Raw genomic sequence first — 21,640 nt, forward strand, 5'->3', positions numbered from 1 at the left:
GTAATTGTTCAGAGCCTAAAATAGTGTCTAGTAGACACAATGCAACCAATAAATATTCGCTGACTATATTAGCTTTTTAATTGTAATGGAATTTAAAACTAAAAAAAAGTTATCAGAATACAAACTATACTTTAAATAAAACAGGCTAAATATGCTCAGGAAAATTACAACTTCCTTATTCACTTCATATAAAAGTTTGGGTAAACCATAAAAATGAGTGCAATACCATGCAGTAATTCAAACTAATGTACCTTATAAATGAAGTCATCTAGCTAAGAGATTTTTCTTCAGGTTCAATTTTTTTTTCTAGAACAATTACCAGCCTATTTTTGGAATGAGTTTAAGAAAAATGAAAAAAAAACAACAACCAAAAAACAACAACAAGAAAGCAGTTTAATTAACATGTAATCAGTTTTAAGGAGACCCTGACAGTATCTGCCAAAAGTTACATGAATGCTGGATACTTTTCCAGTTTTTACAAACAATTGACTATTATTTTTTTCTGACGTGCAAAAATTACCCTAAATGTTTTCATCATATCAATTTTTACAAGATATCTGTGTAAGACAATGTAACTAATCTTAATAAGTTGAAATGCATATTAAATGGAAAATATTAATATAAAAATGTGTTCATCTTTATTGCCATTTCAGAGCTCTAAAATGTAGGTATAGCTTTTACTATAAATTTACTTTGTGGTGTGAAAGCTACATGGTAATTGGCAGCAGCTGAAATATAATGGTACAGCCACGCAGTTGATTTCTCTGTGTAAATTAAAAGATAAGTTTTCCGAACGAAGAACAACATTACTTTTTAGATGCCAACAAACACGACTTTAGTTAGCTGTAAAGGCGGATTAATTCATTTTCGCAGTTAAATAGAGTATTTCACACAGAAGATGGAGTCGGAGTGCGATGTGATCTGAAGCAGTACTAATCTGCCAGAGAAAACAATCAGAGGTGACTACAGAACATTCAGAAGGTCGCATTTACCCCTCACTAACAACCCAGGCAAACTAAACAACATACTGCAGTGTTTAAAGAACCTGTTTAAATTACAGAACCGCCCAGCCGCATGCAAAACATACCAACAGAGGATTCATAGCAAGGGGATGGTATTACCTCTTTTATGTAATTCCCTCAGGGGAATATAGTCTCCTCCCCCGTCATAAGGCAAATAGGGATCAGAAGCAGCCTCCATGATTAGAATTTTTAAAAAGAAAAAGAAAAAGAAATGCCTGCTAGCTTAAAAAGACAGTGGCATTTCTTCCACCCCTGCTGCAGGAAGCAAGGGAGATGCCATATTTGAGGAGGGTTAGAACTGTAAGTAGTTCGACTCGCTGAAGCAACTGTGTTCTTCCACAGTAGATGATGTCATCAAAGGGAAATTATTGCAGCCCGGTTGCTAGTGGCTACAATCTAGCAAGGCAGGCTTAGAGGCGGAACAGCCTTCTTAATGAGGTCCTGCTACGTACGATGATGACTAAGCTCCGCGTATAACAAACAAAACTGGTTTGAGAATTTTAAAGCACTCACAGTATAGCTTCTACATTATCAGTGGCAACGACAGTGAGACAATAGAAACATTACTTCTTTTTTATTTTAAGATAAATACACAGGGAACAAAGTGTTTAATATAGAGACGTGAAAAGTAAATTCTGGATGTAGACAATGTCCCTTTTCATTTCTAATGTAGGAAAATGGGAGCAACACTCTAAGAAGGTCATGTGATTTTTATAAGATAAATGTACTAATTTTTATATAGTAATGTCATGTGAATCATGAACTAGAACACATCAAAGGCTTCAAGAGACTGGGTTTTAAGTCTATTTTTAATTATCTAAAATGTATGTCAGACTTTTACAGTGGGTTCAAAAAATTCAGTAATTGAACAGTTGAGTAGTATTTTATCTCAATAATCCACATCAGTAGCCTCTTGTTTCCTTCTTTCAAGTTACCAGCTAGTAAGACATTCTAGCTTTTGAGAAGAAAACTTATCAACATACTAAGTAACTTAGCTATTGTTTGTGAAACAATGAAAAAAGAGATTAGGTAGGAGATTTTCCTATCTCTCCTATCTATCTTCCTACTCTTCCTACCTCACAAATATTTTGTGCTCTAAAAAAAAAGGCTTTTAGTACAAAGTCTCAAAAGGTACTCTGTCTTTGTTAAAATTTTTATGAAATTCAGGAAAAAAGCAACTTTTTGTTTCACACTGTCATTCAAAAGAAAAAAGTTGATGCTCATAATTTTTACAGCTACCCCTGAAGTTCTTCCTCTACACTAGGAGATTCTCCTTCTGAAATAGCAAGTCTTGCAGTGCCACTAAATAAAAATGTGCTATCCATTAGAAGCAATTCCGTAAGACTCAGACGTTCTATAAAATTTGATTTCCAAAGCATTGAATGAGCCAACATCTAAGACCTACTTCAATGTGAGGCATTTATTAGGAATTGGGGGAAATGAAAAATGAGAGAAATCAGATGGCAGTAAAAAGAAATGCTATTCAATTTATCCAGTATATTTTAGTTATTTTGGATTTTTTTTCATTGGGTGTGGAATAAAGTTTTTATATTTCGAAAAGTTTGAACCTCCGAAAGACAGACCTTCTTATAAAATCCCATGTGGGATTTGGGAAAAAGGGTTTTAGGAAAGGAATATAGACTAGAATTACTGCCATAGGAATATTCTAATTCTTATTTTGGCTATTAACATTTATGAAAAGACTGAGGTTTTTTTTCTTTCTGTTTTCTGTATTTTTCAAATTTTCTTAAAAATAATTTTTTTAAACAAGGAAAGTTTTGATCAAGAGCTAACTTTAACAAATTAAGTACAAATTTGGTCCTTTGTGATCCTTTGGTATGTAAATTTTACTATTATAAGACTTTTTAAGAACATATGCTATATGGCATTCATAATTTAGCTTTTATGATACTATTTGTTAAGCCATATTTAGGCCAGATGGCTTATCTTAGAAGCCATCTTGTCTTGATCCTGTCTTGCCTGCTTTATCTCCTAGGGGCCTGTCATCAGCACCTGGGCAGTCAGGACAGCGACCTGGGGCCAAGGTGTGGAGCTGGGGGGCTTGGTCAGGCCCTGAAACCTTCCGTCAAGGAAAACCCCCTGAAGCATTAAAGGGGGAACAGACTCGTTTACCCTCTCTTCTAAAACTCCATACTCCTCTTTGCTCAGGGAGATTATGGTCTTTTCCCTCTGCTCTGGCCTGACATCCCACAGCGACTCATTCCTCCGGCCATGCCTAACACTATTTACACTCTTTCACGCCTTTATATAAAATGAAAATCTATGTGAAAGTTTTCCTGGTATTTGCAGACACCCTCTTAACTTGTTTTTCCTGATTTACAACTTGGTCATAAAGGAAAAATGAAAAGCACAGCTAGCCAGCACTAACTGAGGGGGAAGAGTACCTTCCCTACAAAATATATTGAAAATGTTACATAAGTACAAGTTTTGTATCATTAGTAAAAAGTTTTGAATTATTTTTAGTTAAAAATTTTGTATATATGTGCATGTATATACAATATATATATAAGTTGTATATGTTTTTACTGTCTAGAATGAGACACACCAAACTCTCAACAATTGTTATCACTGAGAAAGGAATGAGGTAAAGTGGGGAGGACAATGACACACATTTAGTTTTCACTTTATATATTATAGTTCTACAATGTTTTTAATGTTTTAACACATATATTACATATTTCATTTTTAAATTATTACTTTTGTAATCATAAATCTGAAAATTTTTTAAATTTCTAAGATAAACAAATCTCTCATGCTTATGCCGTCTATGGCTGCCAAAACGTTTCTCTTACAAGAATTATTATTCAGGCTTTTCCAATTGCATGTGGAAGGTGTGGCAAAGAGGACTTTGACAGAGATTAGGTATTACCCCATTAACAAACTGAACTGCGATCAGAGTGGGGCTGAAGTAAAAAGAGAACAGAAGACAAATTCAAGAAGTTTTAGGCACAGCTGGTGGCGGGGTAGAGGACTGCTCAGGACGGAACCTCTGAAGAACAAAAACACTACAGTGGCAGCACAAAAAGAGAATTTAAGATTCAGAAGGAAAAGATATTTCTGCTTTCAAATGCACCGTAGGAGATTCTAACCTCAACTCCATATGGATTCTGGATAAATCACAACCTCTCTGAGGCATATTGCAGGAAGGCACAACAGATGACTATAGATGACTACAGTATTATAACTATGTAACTATACACACATATAACAATACATAATATATGACTGTAGTATATTTGAGCCCTTGCTAACACATATGATCCAAGAAATCTACATTAGATGTACTTAAAAAATGTTTTTTGCTTTTAGCTGTAACTGTAACCACGCATCCCCCAAGCCATTCGAGACCTAACTCTTGGCCATCCCAGAAACCAAATAGGTAAATAGGTTTTAACATTCCCCAAGGCCAGTGTACTTGTTGATGTTCTTTCCAGCCCATCCAGGGCCCAACTCTGGAGACAACTGACGCCACCTAAATGACTGGTTGAATGGCCACAGGCTCTCTAGTGCTAACAGATTTATTAATTAAAACCTATTTTCCTCATTTAGGGGCCTTGGGGATGCAGAGGATACCCCAGCAAGATTGCCAGTCCCAACCAAAGAAGCCAACGCGGTCTTCCAGGCGGATCCCGGGACCCCTTCCTCTCATCTAAGATCAGATAGGGCGAGAGTTCCATGAATCCCCCAATAGGTAGGGACAGCTCTACACCCCTGCCCAGCAGGAAACAGATACAGAATAGACCTCCTGTCCCTCAACTTCCCATTGAGATTTTATGGGGATCACGTCTCTCAAGGGGAAATCAAGGCAGGCAGTTAGAGTGAGGCATCAGGTCTCTGCATTCCTGCATAACCCACAGTATTTAACCACCCAAAAGACCTCCCATCTTTGTCCAAAACTTTCCCTTTTCATCCTAATTATCAACCCCTATGAGGAACAAATGGGTACAAGATACCCAACCAAATCAAACCGGCCACTCATGCGCAGTCTAAAAAGATGAGGTAATAGCTTCTTGTCAACCACAGGTGTCCATCAAGTGACCCCACACCTGCAAAGGAACAGCCCATTCTAGAGAAAAAGGGATAAAAACTCCAAGTCCTCGCTGGTCAGAGCCTTTTGAGCCTCTTCCTTTGCTCGGCCCGCTCCACACTCTTTGGAGTGTACTTTTCTCCTACTAATGCCACCTTCGGCCCTTGAACCATTCTCTGCTGCTTGGGTCCTCTTCTATTTCTTTGAAGTGTACTATTTCTTCTAATAAACAACTCTTTCACCGCTTTATTTCTGTATCTCATTCAATTGTTTGCTCGAGACGCCAAGAACCTGGACATTGCGCAGAAAAGGACTCACTCTCCGGTAACAAAACTAGGATAGGTTTTAGTCTAACAAAGACAACACCTTGGCCTCCGTTATGTTTCAGCTTCCGACTCATGAAAGCAGAACAGCCCCAGGGACCACATCCCCTGGAAACCAGACAGAGGGATGTCATGACTGATCCCAGGACCAGCAGCCATGAACAGTGGCGCCCAGCCTTCGAACGGACCAATCAGCAGGGCACCCAGCCCCAGCTCCCATGGTAACCACGGTTAATGATTTTTCCCATATATAACCTGGCTATCGAAGCCACTGGGGAGCTAGGTTTTTGAGAGCACTGGCTTACCTGTATCTCTGGACTTAGTGCCAACTCCTTAAATTAACCTTTACTTTCTTTGCTGCAAACTCCTGTCTGAGTCTTTTTTAGCTTGGACGCATGCAGGCAAGCAGACCTTTCCAGTCTACCATAACAGAACTACCAATTTACAGGAAATACAGAAAACAAAGACACATGTTAAATGACCACTCAGGAACACAACCAGGAAAACCCAAGCTAGGAAGCCAATGACCTGATTTAGTCAACAAATAAATAGTAAGGGGGAAAAAAAAGGGAAGGTGGGCTATAGAATTAAAAACAAAACAAAAATAATTTAAGAGATATATCAATTTCAATGTACAATTTTTTTATGAAACAATTGGGTAAATGTGAAATAAACAAGATATTTGATTTTAAGAAATTATTCATACTTTAGATGTGATAATGGCTTTAAAAGAATTCTTTGGATGGGGGAGGGGGGTTCACAGTGTGAGGGATATAAATGATGAACGTCTAAGTATTACCTTGTCTTGTACACTTGAAACTAATTAAAAAAAAAAAAAGAATTCTTATCTTTTAGAAATCCAAAATGAGATCTATATATAGTTCAAGAAAAACCAGAGGTGGATAGCAGTTAAAACAGTACAAACAGATTTTATTCAGGACTACTGCAATAGGGAAAAGAGACCTCAATCTAGAACTGGGCTCAATTCCCAATACAACAAGGAAGTGGGAATTCATATAAGGAGAGGATTGGGGGGTGTTGGTCAATGAAAAATTACTAAGAGGTAAGGGGAGATTCTAGCTAAACAGCCCTAACAGGATTCTTGCTAAAGATACAGGGTGATGAGACATCACCTGCAGGACGGTGGAGGATGGGGGGGGGGGTTTCAAGATAAACCAATTTGACAAGATTCTTGCCAAAATTGAGCAACATAAAAACAAACAAGTCCAAAGTTGAGACACCTATGATTGGGAAGAGAATTCAGAGGAGCCTGATTAAAGTCTCATCAAGTAGAGACTATCAGTATATCTATTTAATTAAAATGATACAGTATTTTAGATTTATTTCAAAGTAATTGGGAGAAGAGATGAAACAAAATTGACCATGAGTTGATAATTATTTCAGCTAAGTGATGACAACAAAAAGGTACATAATTCTCTTCTCTACACTTTTGTATATGTTTCAAATTTTCTATAATAAGAATATTCTTTTTAAAGAAATGCTTATAAATAAAATCATTTGTACAAGATAAACATTAACAAAAATTACATCCTCCTTTACTCCTTAAACTAAATATATTACTAAAAGTGTCAGATCAACTATAACTTACCCATTAAGTACAGCTGCTTTATATTTACATTTGGATACACTATATAACATTAAACTTTAACTTGAGTTGTCAGTTCTCTTCCCTAAACAAAAGCATCAAAGCAAAAAAATGGAAGAGAAATAGCAAAGCATTCAAGGAGGACAATCAATTCATGCTCCACAGTCACTGCCGCACAGGGATAAAGGGACCTGGGAATTCTCAGAAATGACAAACCATAAAATCAATTTAAAAAACAGAACGGTTTTGCAATATTCATACTTCACAAACATAAGAAGTTTTACCTCTCAGCATAGCTGTCTGGTTACCCAAGTAATACATCATAGGATTAAAATGAAAAAGTTTCTTTTATAAACATCACACAGTGATCTCTTTTTAAAGATCAGAACCAAAAATGGCCAATACTTTTAATGCCTAAGCAATTCCTTGTGAAGGAATTTGTCAAATAAATTCATGCATGAACACAAGCTGGTACAAGCCGGCAGTTTAACATTATCATGCAGTTCTTGAGGAGTCTCTTTATACTGGGAAAGTTTAATGTATATGATTTTTGTAATTTGGGTATATTATGCTGTGGTATCGCCATCTCCTGAAATTGTGCTAATGTTGGTTATTTTATTTTGGGAACACTGATATTTATCAGAAAATATTGGTACTTGGTATTTGAAAAATCTTGGTATCTACTTGTCACTAATCATTTATAAAATGTTCTATATTGACACACTGGTAATAAATATGAAATGAAAAGCCTTATAAAAAAAACAAAGCTCACTTATTTTTAATAATCTTTCCGATGATATCCATCTAGTATTTTATAGGCTTTCCATTGGTATTTTAGGCTAATTTTATCAAGACACCACTTTATAATACCAAGTTTTTTCCTATTTCTTCAGTAACATATTGAATTACAATACTTCATAAACTTAGTATGCGTTAGATTTCCCCAAAGGCATTACCTTATCTTATACAAACCCACAAGTTTGGGAAGAACCCTACCCTACACATATTAAGTAGGTTAAGCAGGTTGCTCAGACTGAAGTGACCTGAAGATTCAGAGGCAGAAAATATTTACAAAGTAGTTGGCAACAAAATGTGAAGGGTGTCAAATTTATTAAAAATGTGACACTGCTTAGAATAAGTATCAGATAAACAATAATACTATTTATTTCTAAAAATAATTCAGAGTAGACCTTTTGAAAGTTTTTATGTTTTCCCAACAGACAGCCATTAAATGGTAGTGATAGTGTTTTATTTAACTTAATTTTAAGAATTTTGAAAAATCCCTTTTCTGAAGATTCACAATGTAACCACTTCATGCTTTTGTAAAGGTGTAAGAGTTTATGTTTCCAAATTCAACTTTAGAGCCAAATGCCTCACTCATTAGAATAATGCCACCAATGTTATCAGTAGATGCCAGATAAAACAGTAACACTAAAATCAACTTGTCATCTACTAAAGACAACATACATAATCTATGAAATACTGTACAAAATCAGATTATTCCAACTCAGCATTACATTTCTTGGATTTCTGAGTTATACCACAACCTCACACTATCAGTAATGTTTTTTTGTTTATAAATCCACCTACAAGTTGACTAAAAAACTGCTCTTAGATCATTTCTACCTGCAGTTGATATCAAAGAACTTCATTATTCTTTTTTTTTAGTATATGTGCTGCCGAAGCGAGCACTTCATTATTCTTATTCACAGAAAGCAAACAACTCCAATTGTTTTAACAGCATTTAGACTGTTACCATCAATTTTCCAAGCATTGCATTCACTACACATTAACAGATATTAATAAAGACCTTCCTCCCAGTAATATTTTTCTAGGAATTTAGAATACATTCATTTATTCAAATATGATACAACCATAAAAATCATTCAAAGGACCAAGATGGTGGCGTGGGAAGACTCTGAGCTCACCTCCTGCCACTGGACACACTGAATACACCTACAGACTGAAAAATTTGCCCCAGAGAAGAACTGAGGCCTGCCTGACTGATCAGCCTCTACACAACAAAATGAAAAGAGAGACCACACAGAAACCTGTAGGAGAAAGGAAGACAGTCTCAGGGGAACTCCATGCCAGCACGGGCCTGCAGTTAGGGAGGGATCACTGAAAGGCCTTTCAGACTTGCCTGCCCTGGGGCACAGTGAGAAAAAACAACACAAAAAAACAGTTGTTCAAAGGCCATTGAGACTACAGGGGAAGGAAATCCACACTAACCCCAGCGGAGGGAAGTGTGGGAACTCTCTCTGGTGTCGGAGATACCACAGAGTGCCCTCCCCACCACCCTGACTGCAGGGTCAGGAGCAAGACCCAGGAGCTCTAGCCAGTTGGCTGAGGCCACCCTCCTGCCCCTCAGGCCCCAGGCCCACGCCAGACTCCCTGATGGCCTGTGCCCTCTCGGGCAACAGCTCCAGGTCCCAAAGCAGCTTGTCCCTGGGGCTCCCTGCAGCTGCCTCCAGCTCCAGCTCCAGAACGTAGCACGTTCACCAAGGTGACCCAGACACAGCTTTCCCCTGGGACTCACCACAGCTCAAACTCATTCTAGCTGCCACTCCCACCCTGGTGCAACTTGTCCCTGGGACTCCGCATGGCCTAAGCCCATTCCAGCTACAATTCCAACCAGCCTGCCAAGGTGGTCTCCGGCAAGGCTGGCCCCTAGAACTCCTCACGGCTCACCCCTGCTCCAACTACACCTTCAGCCCGGCTCAGCTTGTCCCCAGAACTTCTGTAGCCTAAGCCCTCTCCACCTACAGCTCCATCCAGTCTGCCAAGGCAGCCCTGGCATGGCCTGCCCTGGGTGTTCTCTCAGTCTCTGCCAGCTTCAGCTATAGTTCCGCGCAGCGTGCTCCTGGGACTCCCCATGGCACAAGCCTGCTCCCACTACAGCTCCAGCCAGCCTGCTAAGGCCATCCTGGATAGGATTCCCCCCAGGGACTCCCCAGACCTGTGGCCACCTGAACTCCAGCATCAACTGGCCTGCCAAGGTGACCCCAGTACGGCTTGCCCTGGTTCTGCCTGTAGCTCATGCCAACTCTACCTCCAGCTCTAGCCGGCCTGCCCAAGACACCTAGCACATGTAGTCTACAAGGGGGAAGCTCCTATATGCATATTGCTGTTTTGCCTAATTCATGGAAACAAACACAGAGAGACAGCCAAAATGAGGAGACAAATACGTTCCAAATTAAAGGACAGCACAAAACCCCAGAAAAAGAATTAAATGAAATGAGGACAAGCAATCTGTCAGATAAAGAGATCAAAACAATAGTTATAAAGATGCTCAACAAACTCAGGAGAAATACACGAGATGAACTTAGTGAGAATGTCGTTAAAAACAACATCAACAAGTTTACATCTATGTTTTCACCACTGTGAGCATGAAAGCTTCCCAATAGTTAAATACTTCTTATGGGACAGTAGATTGGTGGCAATATTAAGAAAAAAAATGTGGCTTGATTTTGGGCAATGAAACGTGTGAACATGAGCAAGATCTGTATAAATCTGTTAGGCACTGAAGTGCCCCACCAAAATTCGTATGATAAAAGCCTTAATCCCAAGTACCTCAGAATGTGAGTGTATTTGGAAATGGGACCTTTAAAAAGGTTAAACGACGTCACAGTGTGGGCCTCGTCCAATAGGACTAATACCCTTATAAGAAGACATTAGGACACAGATGGACACCGACCATGTGAGGACACAGGGAGAAGACAGCCATCTCCAGGCTGAAGCCTCAGAAGAAATCAACCCTGCCAAAACCTTGATATTGGACTTTCAGTCTCCAGAACTGTAAGAAAATAAACCTCTGCTGTTTAAGCCACCCAATCAATAGGTGGTACTTTGTTAATGCAGCCCTAGGAAACGAATACATCAGTGAATCAATTTCCAAATGACTAATGCATATTATAAAATCATGCACGGGTAAGAGATCCACTCAAAGCACTAGATAGGCCGTTGGATTTTAATTTAACACAGGATGAAATGTTCATTAATATGGTTTCAGTTTCCACATTGCAATTAATCTTTAAGAAATTATGTATCAAAGTTTTGGTGCAGTATCAAGGATGAATACCCACAATGATATGTGAAAGGCCATTTAAATTATTCTTCCGTTTTAAACTATATGTTTGTATAAGGCCAAATTTTCTTAGATATAAAAATATATACTGTTATACAGTTGACTCTTGAACAACACGGAGGGTTGGGGTAGGGGCACCGACAACTCCCCACGCCAGCAGTTGAAAATCGGTGTATAACTTCTAACTTCCCCCCAATTTAACTACTAATAGCCTACTGTTAACCAGAAGACTTACGGATAACATAGTCAATTAGTCAATTAACACATATTTTGTATTTCGTATGTATTATATATTGTATTCTCACAATAAAGTAAGAAAATATTGTAAAGAAAATATTAAGAAAATCATAAGGAAAAGAAAATATGTACATATTTTTATGCATTCATGACATACCTAACCTTTTTCTTTTTCTGTTTTGATATTTATAGGCTACACAGTTTATCTGTGAATTTTTTCAAATCTCCAAAAAAATTTCCAATATATTTATTGAAAAAAAAAATCTATGTATAAGTCAAAGGAGCCAGATAGTTCAAACTCATGTTATTCAAGAGTCAACCATATATATACATATAAACATATATTTCTTATGTTTCCACCAAACAACACATCACAATAGATTGACTGGAGAAGCAGCAGAGACTAGCTGTTTTAAATTAAGCCAGATGTTAGAGATATTTACAAAAATGTAGAACAATGCCATTCTTCTCATTAAATTTATTTTGTTTTGGATAATACAGTTATTCATTAAAAAGTTATTAATGACGCAATGTACGAGTTATTGTTATCTTTAAATAAATTAAGAACTGAAAATTTTCTGTTTTAATTTTTAATATAACAAATATGAACAGCTATAGCCTACATTGAAAAAAAAAAAAGCTTGTTGGAGCCTTAATAATCTTACAAGAATAGAAAGGGATCTCATGAACAACAGGTCTGAGAATCACTTCCTTAAAAGATATACCTAAATATTACTCAAAGTCAGGTATCGTATGGATATGAGGGAGAATGCTTTGGGTTTTTTTTACTGTTTTAAATGTCCGTGGTAGCCACTCCCTTTTAAAATTTATCATAGGTGAAATTATCATGACTTTGTCACATGGAATATAAATTTTAGAACTTCTGTTAATCATTTATGTCTTTAACAGTTACAAAATTATTCTCAAAAAGTCTTTGGACTGTGCCCATAGATTCAGCCACCACTTTTCAGTAAGAAGCCTTACTGGTCAGTCTTAGTTTTTGTTAGGCTCTTCACTTTCTTAAGGAAAACCAGCTGAATGTACATAAATAGTTCTGTTACAGTTCCAAAATATAATCCTAAAATCACTACAATCTAATACATGTTAAACCTTCAGCAAAAAATACAACATAATATACATTGATGACTTTGGAAACTCTCTACATAGTCCATCTACTCTAAAATATATCTATGGATCCTGCCAGGACATCAGAAATAATCAATGCCTATACCATATAATAAGGGTGTCCTTGTCAAATTAGGTCTTATGATTCAATTAGGCAATACTGATGGATGTTATAACAAAAGCCCTGTGAAAATCACTTCTGTTTACTCCAAGCATGGTCTTGAAAAACGGTTTAGTACATTAGATAGTACCCACTTAGTAATGTCACTCGGAAACTTAATGTAAGTAATAGGGTGTTCACTGACAAACTGGTTGGGTTTATCTCTTAAAAACACTGTGACTCATTTAACTAAACAGGCTTCATCATGTCACTTGCTGCTACAAAGCTTCGAGCCAAATCTATAGTCTCCCCTTAGAAAGTATGTTGTTAATATTTTTTTATTGGCCTCATTCATCTCTACATTCTATGTCACTTTAAGGTGTTTTTGCTTCATCCTTCTCAAATACTTATTGAATTTTGTGTGTCTTTACAAGGTCCTTTATATTCTTTAAGTGAAGCAGACATTAGTGTATTTCTCACTGTAAATATATCTGTATGTTTTCACCTAACAACATCTAAAATCCTGGTTAATACCCAGTATGAACCCACTTATAAGAGACAGCTGAGTTTTGCAATGACGCCACGCTTCTGTGTCTGCAGAACTAAGGATCCTGGACTGTGAGGTTTGGCCTCATCCTAAGACGCACTCTGAGTGTCTTTAGTGGCGTGATCGTGGCTGTCTCGATGTCCTGAATTGACTCAAAACTTTTTTCCTTTCATGGTCATTTTGACTTTGGGGAAGAGCCAGAAGTTAGTTGCACAGTGCCAGATTCGGTGAGTAAGGTGGATGACGACACACCATAATGTTATTATTTGACAGAAGTTGCCTATACCAGAAGCCATGTGTGACATGGAGCATTGTCATGATGGACGATGAAGTAAAAGACACTCACGAAAGAGGACTTCCAGAACTGCTTCAGAAAGTGGCAAGAATGATGTTTGAAGCAAGGGGGAGTATTTTGAGGGGGATTAATGGCAATGTCTCTTTTACTGTAATAATTTTTTTTAATTTAAACATTCACTGTATCTTTTGATCACAGTTGTATATCCTTTTCTAATACTACTGGAAACATTCCTGACATCTCACTTGAATACTAAAAGAAAATTGCTAAATTGAAGGGGCAGAGTGTAATATATCCAAGGGGGAAGGAACGTAGAACAGAAACAGCTACTATACAAATAGTCCTTACCATGAGCCAATTACTGTGGTAAGAATTCTAGCTACATTATTTATGTGTGAAGGTCTCTCCATGCACTTAATTCTCAAAGCAATAATTTAAAGAGTATTACTACTCTTCTTTAAATAGGAGAAAACCAAGGCATAGAGAGGCTAAGTGACTTGCAGAGATTACAGAGCTAGTAATTGGCAGGGCCAGGATGTAAATTGGGGTCTACAACTTGAAAGCCACTGAACACAACAGACTTTCATTCAACACATGCCAGAAACACTATCAGTACTTTCCAGTGATTAATTCCTTTTTTTAAATTTTTTTATACTAAAACGATACTGAGTTATGAAAGAATATCTAATAACCAGCTGCCTGTCCTACTGTCTACCTCCACGGAAGACACAGAAATGAGCTCTCCCCTCTGACATCTGTCCTAGCCCATGAGGCTAGATCTAATCTGAGGTCCCCACTTCTTCTAGGACATTCCTCTGCCAGCTCATGTTAACAGGACAACATCAGCTTTGCTGATATCACTATCTTACAAAAGGACGTTCATTGTGTCACAACATAATATCTTTTCCTACTGCTGGGCCTTCATGCACTATCTCCCCTTCTAGAACACTCTCAGCAATTCAAACGGGATATCAAATTAATATCCTTTTTTTCAAGATGTAACATTTAGAATATGTACCACCCGATTTAACTCTTAACATAGGTATTGCCAACTGCTCTTCCACATCTTGTACCTTCAACTAGACTAACTTTAAGGAGAGAATCTATATAGAAAACACCAATGGTTGCTTTACCCTAGAGTTATTCCAACTTCTCCCTTGCAAATAGAACCTTAATTTTGTTTGGTGTGGTAATGCGCCTAATTCCAGGGAATGAATCATGATGGTTCTAATCAGTCAGTAATCCCACTGCTCTTTGTTAGTGATCAGTCTAGGTGTCGACAAGTAACCAGTTCTCGCCAGTGGAAGTGGAAGTCTAGGGATAGGAGGAAGTCTAGGGATAGGGTTCTAGGAAAATTATCCTCCTTGATAAGAGAAAGAGCAACAAAAGCAGATCCTTTCTTGTACCCTCGCTCCCTCGTTCCTACTTGGCACTCTATCCTACTAAAAGACTATGAATGATGACAACACCAATACTTCATAGCAGTATGGAAAGAGCAAGTTCCTCCGATGTCTTTCTACTTCTCTGAGTCAATTTTCTGCTTCACATAAGGGCCAAGGAGTTACCTGAATACTTGGTATACTATTAACTATGGGTATACTACTAAATTTCACCTGATTTTTCAAATTATGAACACATGTGTTTATCTGTTTTATAATTCTGTGATTAAAATCATGGGGGAAAACCTATCAGTAATGAAGAGAACAAATTACTAATAACAGCAAAATACTATATTTCTGTTTTTTTAAATCAAAGAACATTCAAAAGAGCCAGAGAACATACCAGGCAAAAGAATTTGAAATGACAAGATTCCAAAAAGAAGTGAAACAGAGGTAAACAGTCTCAACCACTTTTTGCCCTAGAGCCATTTTCTAATTCATTAAGTATAGTGACTGAGAGGCAAAAAAGGGAGTGAAGGTTGAGAGCTTTTGGCAGTCTCATGGGACGCAGGAGACAAAATTTGAAGCTCAAGACCACCGACGCAATGAAGACTTCAATGGGCCAATATCCTGGAGAAAAGAGACAAAACAGTTCATTCTATGGTGCTTTTCCCCTAAAAATATTATGATCCCTAAACTTGATGAGAGGCTGAGAAATTAAGGAAGAAACAATGGTTAAGAGACTAAAATGATGAGCAGAACTGTCAGCAGTCTCAAAACACCAGGGAGACAAAAACTGGATTTCAGTGCCCAGCGAAGAAAAGGAGTCTTGGTAAACCCAGGAGGCTTTCTACTAAAATTCTCAAGGGCCATGCCCCAAAAATAAAGTGAGCCAAATATAGACTAACTCTCAGAATGTCTGAAACCATGCTGCAAATTCTCTCAATCTTTGATGACACTGATGTCATTTGCTTGTACACAGCCTGTCTGCCAAGGAAAAGAAAAATAAGTACACTATAGTAAAGATAACATCATCCAGAACATCTATAACTTTTTGTATACAATAACCACCAATCAAAAAATTACAAAGCCTACCTGGAGTCAGGACCAAAACACTCTAAACCAAAAGAAAAACAGGAAATATACAAAGATCCCAGATGGTCCTGATATTAGAATACTCAGACATGAACTTTAAACAAGTAATTAATATGCCCAAAAAAATAAAGGCAGATAGAGAATTTCTTCCAGAGTACAAATATCTATAAAAAAATAAAATGGAAATTCTTTAGCTGAAAAATAACTGATCAAAACTTGATAGCAAACACTGAGATCCCACTATCCAGCTACTGCAAGAGCTAAAATCCAAGATACTGACAACACCAAGTGCAGACATACATGTGGGTCAACAGGAAGTCTCATTCCCTGCTGGACGGATGCAAAATGGCACAGCCACAGTGAAAGACAGTTTAGTAGTTTCTTACAAAACTAAATACACTCTGAACACATGATCCAACTATTGTGTTTCATGTTATTGATCCAAATGAGTTGAAACATCCAAATGAAAAGAAAAAAAAGATTTAAAAAATACAGAAAACAGCACAGGACACACATGTAACTGGAGTCCTAAAACTGGAAGGGGGAGAGAGTGGCAGGAAAAATATTTGAGGATACACTGTTAACATTATCCAAAGATGGAAAAAAAATCAAGTCACAATTCAGGAAGCTCTAATAACCTCAGCCAGGATAAATCCAAAGAAAATCACACTTAGGCAAACCCTGGTAAAGTTTATGAAAACCAAAGACAAAGAAAAAATTCTTTGTCAGAGGGGAAGAAAAGCAGTCAGAGGGGGAAAAAATTAAGACAGATAGCTGACTTTTCATCAGAAATAATAGAAGGCAAAGGACACCAAAATTACATCTTTAAAGTGTTCAAAGAAGACAACTAAAAATCTGGAATATAACTGCAAAAATATTCAAACATAAAGGTGAAACAGAGTTTTACAAAAGCTGAGTAAACTTATTGCTAGCAGATGGTAATTTAAAAATATACAAATGAGAGTTCTTCAGGCAAAAAGATAACAATCCCAGACAGAAACATGAAAATGCAGTGTAAGAAGAAATGACAGAAAAAGTAGAGGTGTAGCTAAATCTAAATGGATAGTGATATAAAACAACAACAATAGTGTCTTGTGAAGTGTAACATACAAAGAATTAAAATAGAGGAAAAGAATAGCACAAAAAGCAGAAGGATTTAAAAATGGTGAAGTTCCCTTAAGGTCTTACATATTGCATGAAGTGGTAAAAGTACTAATTTATAGTATAATTAATAAGACGAGTGCATGTTATAATCTCTAGAGTAACCCATCAAACAAAATATAAGAGAATGCATAACTAACAAGGTATTGGGCGAATAGAAAAAAAGGGAGAAAAAAGAACAGCGGTGACAAATACAATAGAAACACAGTAGATTTGAACCCAAATATATCAGTGATTCCATTAAATGTAAATGGACTATATGTCAATAAAAGGCCGATGTGAAAAACGAAATGTGTATATATGCTGGCATAAGAATAGACAAATATTTCAAGGTAGTATAGTAGAAAGTCCAGAAATGGACATACCGAATTACATCCACTTGGCAGATGACAAAGATGTATACTGGAGAATGGAAAGTTTTTTCCATAAATGCTGCTGGGTAAACTAGTTATCCATAGGGAAAAAAATGAATCTGAAGGCTTAACTGAGATCACATATAAAAATTAATTGCAAGTAGATTATAAATCTAACTGTGAAAAACACTGAAAAAGAAAACTTCTAAAAGAAAATGAGAAAATATCTTCATGACCCTGTGGTATGGTAAAATATCTTTACCAAAACCAACCAACCAAAATAACCCAAAGAATAAAGGAAAAGATTAACTAGATTTCATTAAAATTGATGACATTTTCATCAAAAGATGCCAGGAAGAGAGTAAAAAGGGTTATCACAGAAAGAAGAAATTTGCAATACATATATCTGACAAAGGACTCATAATCAGAATGCATAAAGAACTCTTACAAAATAGGCAAAAAGACTGAACAAGCACTTCAAAAGAGGTAATCTAAAAAGCCAATAAACATACACAAAGGCATTTAAACTTATAAGCCATCAGGCAACTGTAAATTAAAACCAAAATTCAAGACTACTGCATGCATCCACACTAGAATATCCAAAATTCTAAAAACTGATAATATCAAGTATTGGCGAAGACGTGGGGCAATTAGAACTCCCAGACATGGTAGAATGTATGTGCTACAACCACTGTGGAACCATCTTTGACAATGTCTGGTAGCACTGGGATCCATATATCTTGTCATCTAAAAATACCATTTCAAGACATAAAAGCCACCGAATTGTGTACATAATGTGCACTAAAACACATGTCCATGACAATTCACAGCAGCACTGTTAATAGCCAAAACATGAAAGAAAAAAACAACACCTAAACATCAACAATATATCATGGATATATCATGGATAGAATAGCTAAATTACAGCATATTTACACAACTGGATACTACATGGCAATGAAAATAACTACTGCTATACTCAACAACATAGATGAATCTCAAAACATAAGTAAATGACACCAGACACAAAAGATATACATCGTGTAATTCCATTCATATGGAATACCTGCAAAACTAATCTATAGCAATAGAAATCAATAGTTATCTTTGGAACTGGACGGGGGAACAAGGAAGCATTCTGGGTGAAAATGATGATAGTGTTTTATTTTTTGATTGAGGGGTAGTTCATGAGTGTGTTCACTTTGTAGAAATTCACCAATTTCCACACTTATGATCTGATGATTGCTGTGATGGTTAATTTTAAGTGTCAACCTGACTGGGCTAAGGGATGCCCAGACAGCTGGTGAAACATTTCTGTGTCTGTGTTTGGGAGGATCTTTCAGGAAGAGCTTAACATTTGAATCGGTCGACTAAAAAAAGATGCCCTCACCAATGGAAATGGTCATCATCCAATTACTTGAGGATCTGAATAGAACAAAAAGGCAGAGAGGAAAGGTCAATTTGCTCTCTGCTTGAGTTGGGGGCGAGGGGGGCATCTATCTTCTCCTGCCCTCGGATACAGGTGCTCCTGAAGGATACAGGTGCTCCTGAAGGATACAGGTGCTCCTGAATCTGGGGCCTTCAGACTCAGACTGGGACTTATGCCATTGGTTCCCCCGATTCTCAGACCTTTGGGTTTCGACTAGAACTACACTACCAACATTCCTGGCCCTCCAATTTGCAGATGCTATGTCGTGGGACTTCTCAGCCTCCACAATCATGAAAAACAATCCTTCATAAAAAAAACTCTTCCTATATTTCAATATATAGCCTATTAGTTCTGTTTCTCTGAGAACTTCAATTACTGTTGTACAACTCTCTGTATTATGTCATATTTAAACTTTAAAAGTTTATCCAGATACTCTGTATAAGGTTTTCTTTAGGGGTAATGAAAATGTTTGGAATTAGATACTGTGTTTCCCCGAAAATAAGACATAGCTAGACAATCAACTCTAATGCGTCTTTCGGAGCAAAACTTAATAAAAGACCGGGTCTTATGTTATATTATTATTTGCTCCAAAAGACGCATTAGAGTTGATTGTCTGGCTACGTCTTATTTTCGGGAAACACGGTAAAAGCAGTACTTGCACAACATTGTGAGTGTGCTAAATGCCACTGACTTGTGTACACTTTAAATATGGTTATGTTAATGTCCGTGAATCACCTCAATTAAGAAAGTTACCCAAAAATGCAACCTCAATAAAACAAAGTATATACTGATTACTAGTAGATATCCATGACTACCAATATTAAAAGAGTTACAAAGCCAAACTTACCAACTACTGTGTCACCGTCTAACAAATTGTCGTCTTCAGAAGTTTGAAAGTCCATAATAACGCCTGCTCCATCTAAAAGTTCCTCATCACTACTCGCACTTGTTATACTGTTGTAGCTGTTTCTATAGTAACCTCTATGGAACAGCTGCTCAGACTCCATTGAGCTGTCTGGTTAGCTGAAAAAAAGGGGGGAACATGGTGTTAAAATTTAACATAATAAAAATCATCTACTTTAACAGGACAAAAGGAAACTTCTGATCTCAATATTTACCAAAAAAAATACTGAATTTATTCACTGTAACAATAGCTAAACATCTATTATGTTAAATCTTTGGGGATGATTTAATAATTCTATTCTCACTACGTAGCTATAAAAAAAGGAAGAATTTCTTCAAGCTCAATTATTAAGTTAAAAACTTAATAATTGTACTTAAAAAACTTAATAATAAAGTACAGAGAAGTGTTTAGAGTATACTATATGTGGGTTTTCTTCCCAAAAGGAGCGGTGGATAGAGTGTATAATTCCTCGCGCATGTATAGACTATTCCTGGAGGGATTTCCAAGAAAATTGTCCACAGGAGAAAGGAACAAAATGGCTGAAGTACCAGCCTTTTTTAATTTTTTTGTCCCTCCTGAATTTTTTTGTCCCTCCTGAATATTTTAGCAGATGCAGGTACTAATTTCAAATACTGTAATTTAAATTTTAATATTAATTTTATTCTCCTATCATCATTTTAAAATTAAAATTTTCAGAGCCCATGGTCAAATATCAGCCATAGAAAATATTATAAGCAACAATTTTCACTTTTTTTGAAAGCTGATAATACCAAATAAGCATAGGTTTTCAATGCTCTTTTTCTCTAACTTTAAAAACTGTATTACTCCAAAATACTTTGATTTTTTAAAAATATATCTACCTACTTGCTCAAATTCAAAATGAAGGTTCAACATAAATGTGGCAGACATTAGCAAAAGACTTGAAAGGTTTGTGTGTGGGATTTGAAAGATAGCCATAAAAGTAGTGAAACCTGTGAGCCTCGTACAAGACAATCTCTTCAATACATTTTCCTTCTCCACATGGAAAAATAACCACAAAGAGCTATAATAGTTTAAAATTTGTAAAGTTTTTATACTTTTTTAGAAAAATAAAATATTACAGATTTATTACATAAATTTCCTAACTCAAAGACCACTTTAGAGAATTTTTGAGAGCTCCTTGAGGACGTTTCTATTCTCAGCATCTGGCATGGTGACTAGTATGTAAGATACAGATTAATAAATGTCAAATTGTTTTTCCAATGAGGTGAAAAATAAAAATGTATTCAGTTTCCAATAATAAATACTGTCTACAAAAGTAGTAATCTTGTCTTAGGAGAATAACCAAAAACAAGAGCACATAAATTACAAAGAAAAATTTAAATATGTACTGCATTGCAACTTAATTAATGTTTTATGGTTACTCCTACCAAAGATGGTCAACTATAACATAAAGCATGTATGCTAAGATTTTTGCAAAGAACACACATTCTTTTCTTCACTTCTTTACACGATAATCAGATTAGAAGGGCTTAGTACACACGATAACAGACATCATTGAACAGCTACACATCACTGAGAAATCTCTCTAAAATACTAAAGAGATTTAGGAACTTACTGCAATAAACCAGGTAGTAAGTTCCTTTCTGTTTACGAGGACCTCAGTCAGCAAGTTCCAACATATCTCCTCTATTTATCCCCAAAAGTCCCTCAAAAACTGTGTTAACTAGTAACTTAGCTCTTTTAAATATGTAAAAAAACTTAATTTCACTAACACCTCTGAGGCATCTAGACTTTACATCATTCGTTATAACACAAGCTACCAATCCTGTTCCAAAGGTTTATTATACTCAGGTGTGCATGGGTTACTACTTCCATAAATTCTATAACTTTGAAAAAATATATATTTTTTTTCTTATTAACCCAGAAACCTAATATAACCACTGGCCT

The 21,640-nt window shown here is 36.6% G+C and overlaps 1 protein-coding gene across 10 annotated transcripts in view; it reads right to left on the reverse strand.

Annotated features, from left to right (window-relative positions):
- CLCN3 (chloride voltage-gated channel 3) overlaps positions 1-21,640 on the reverse strand; it is an 82,497-nt gene that overhangs the window by 44,310 nt on the left and 16,547 nt on the right. For 8 of the 10 annotated variants that reach the window (XM_081075464.1, XM_081075462.1, XM_081075463.1 and 5 more), the window contains one exon: positions 19,655-19,830. In XM_081075464.1, the coding sequence (XP_080931590.1) occupies positions 19,655-19,814 (160 nt within the window). In that variant the 5' untranslated portion in view covers positions 19,815-19,830. Of the gene's footprint in view, positions 1-1,121; positions 1,429-19,654; positions 19,831-21,640 lie in introns of those variants that run through there. The other 2 variants (XM_081075457.1, XM_081075461.1) reach the window with 2 other exon arrangements.

The sequence above is a fragment of the Rhinolophus hipposideros genome (assembly GCF_964194185.1).
Source record: "Rhinolophus hipposideros genome assembly, chromosome: 16".
NCBI classification, from domain to species: Eukaryota; Metazoa; Chordata; class Mammalia; order Chiroptera; family Rhinolophidae; genus Rhinolophus; species Rhinolophus hipposideros.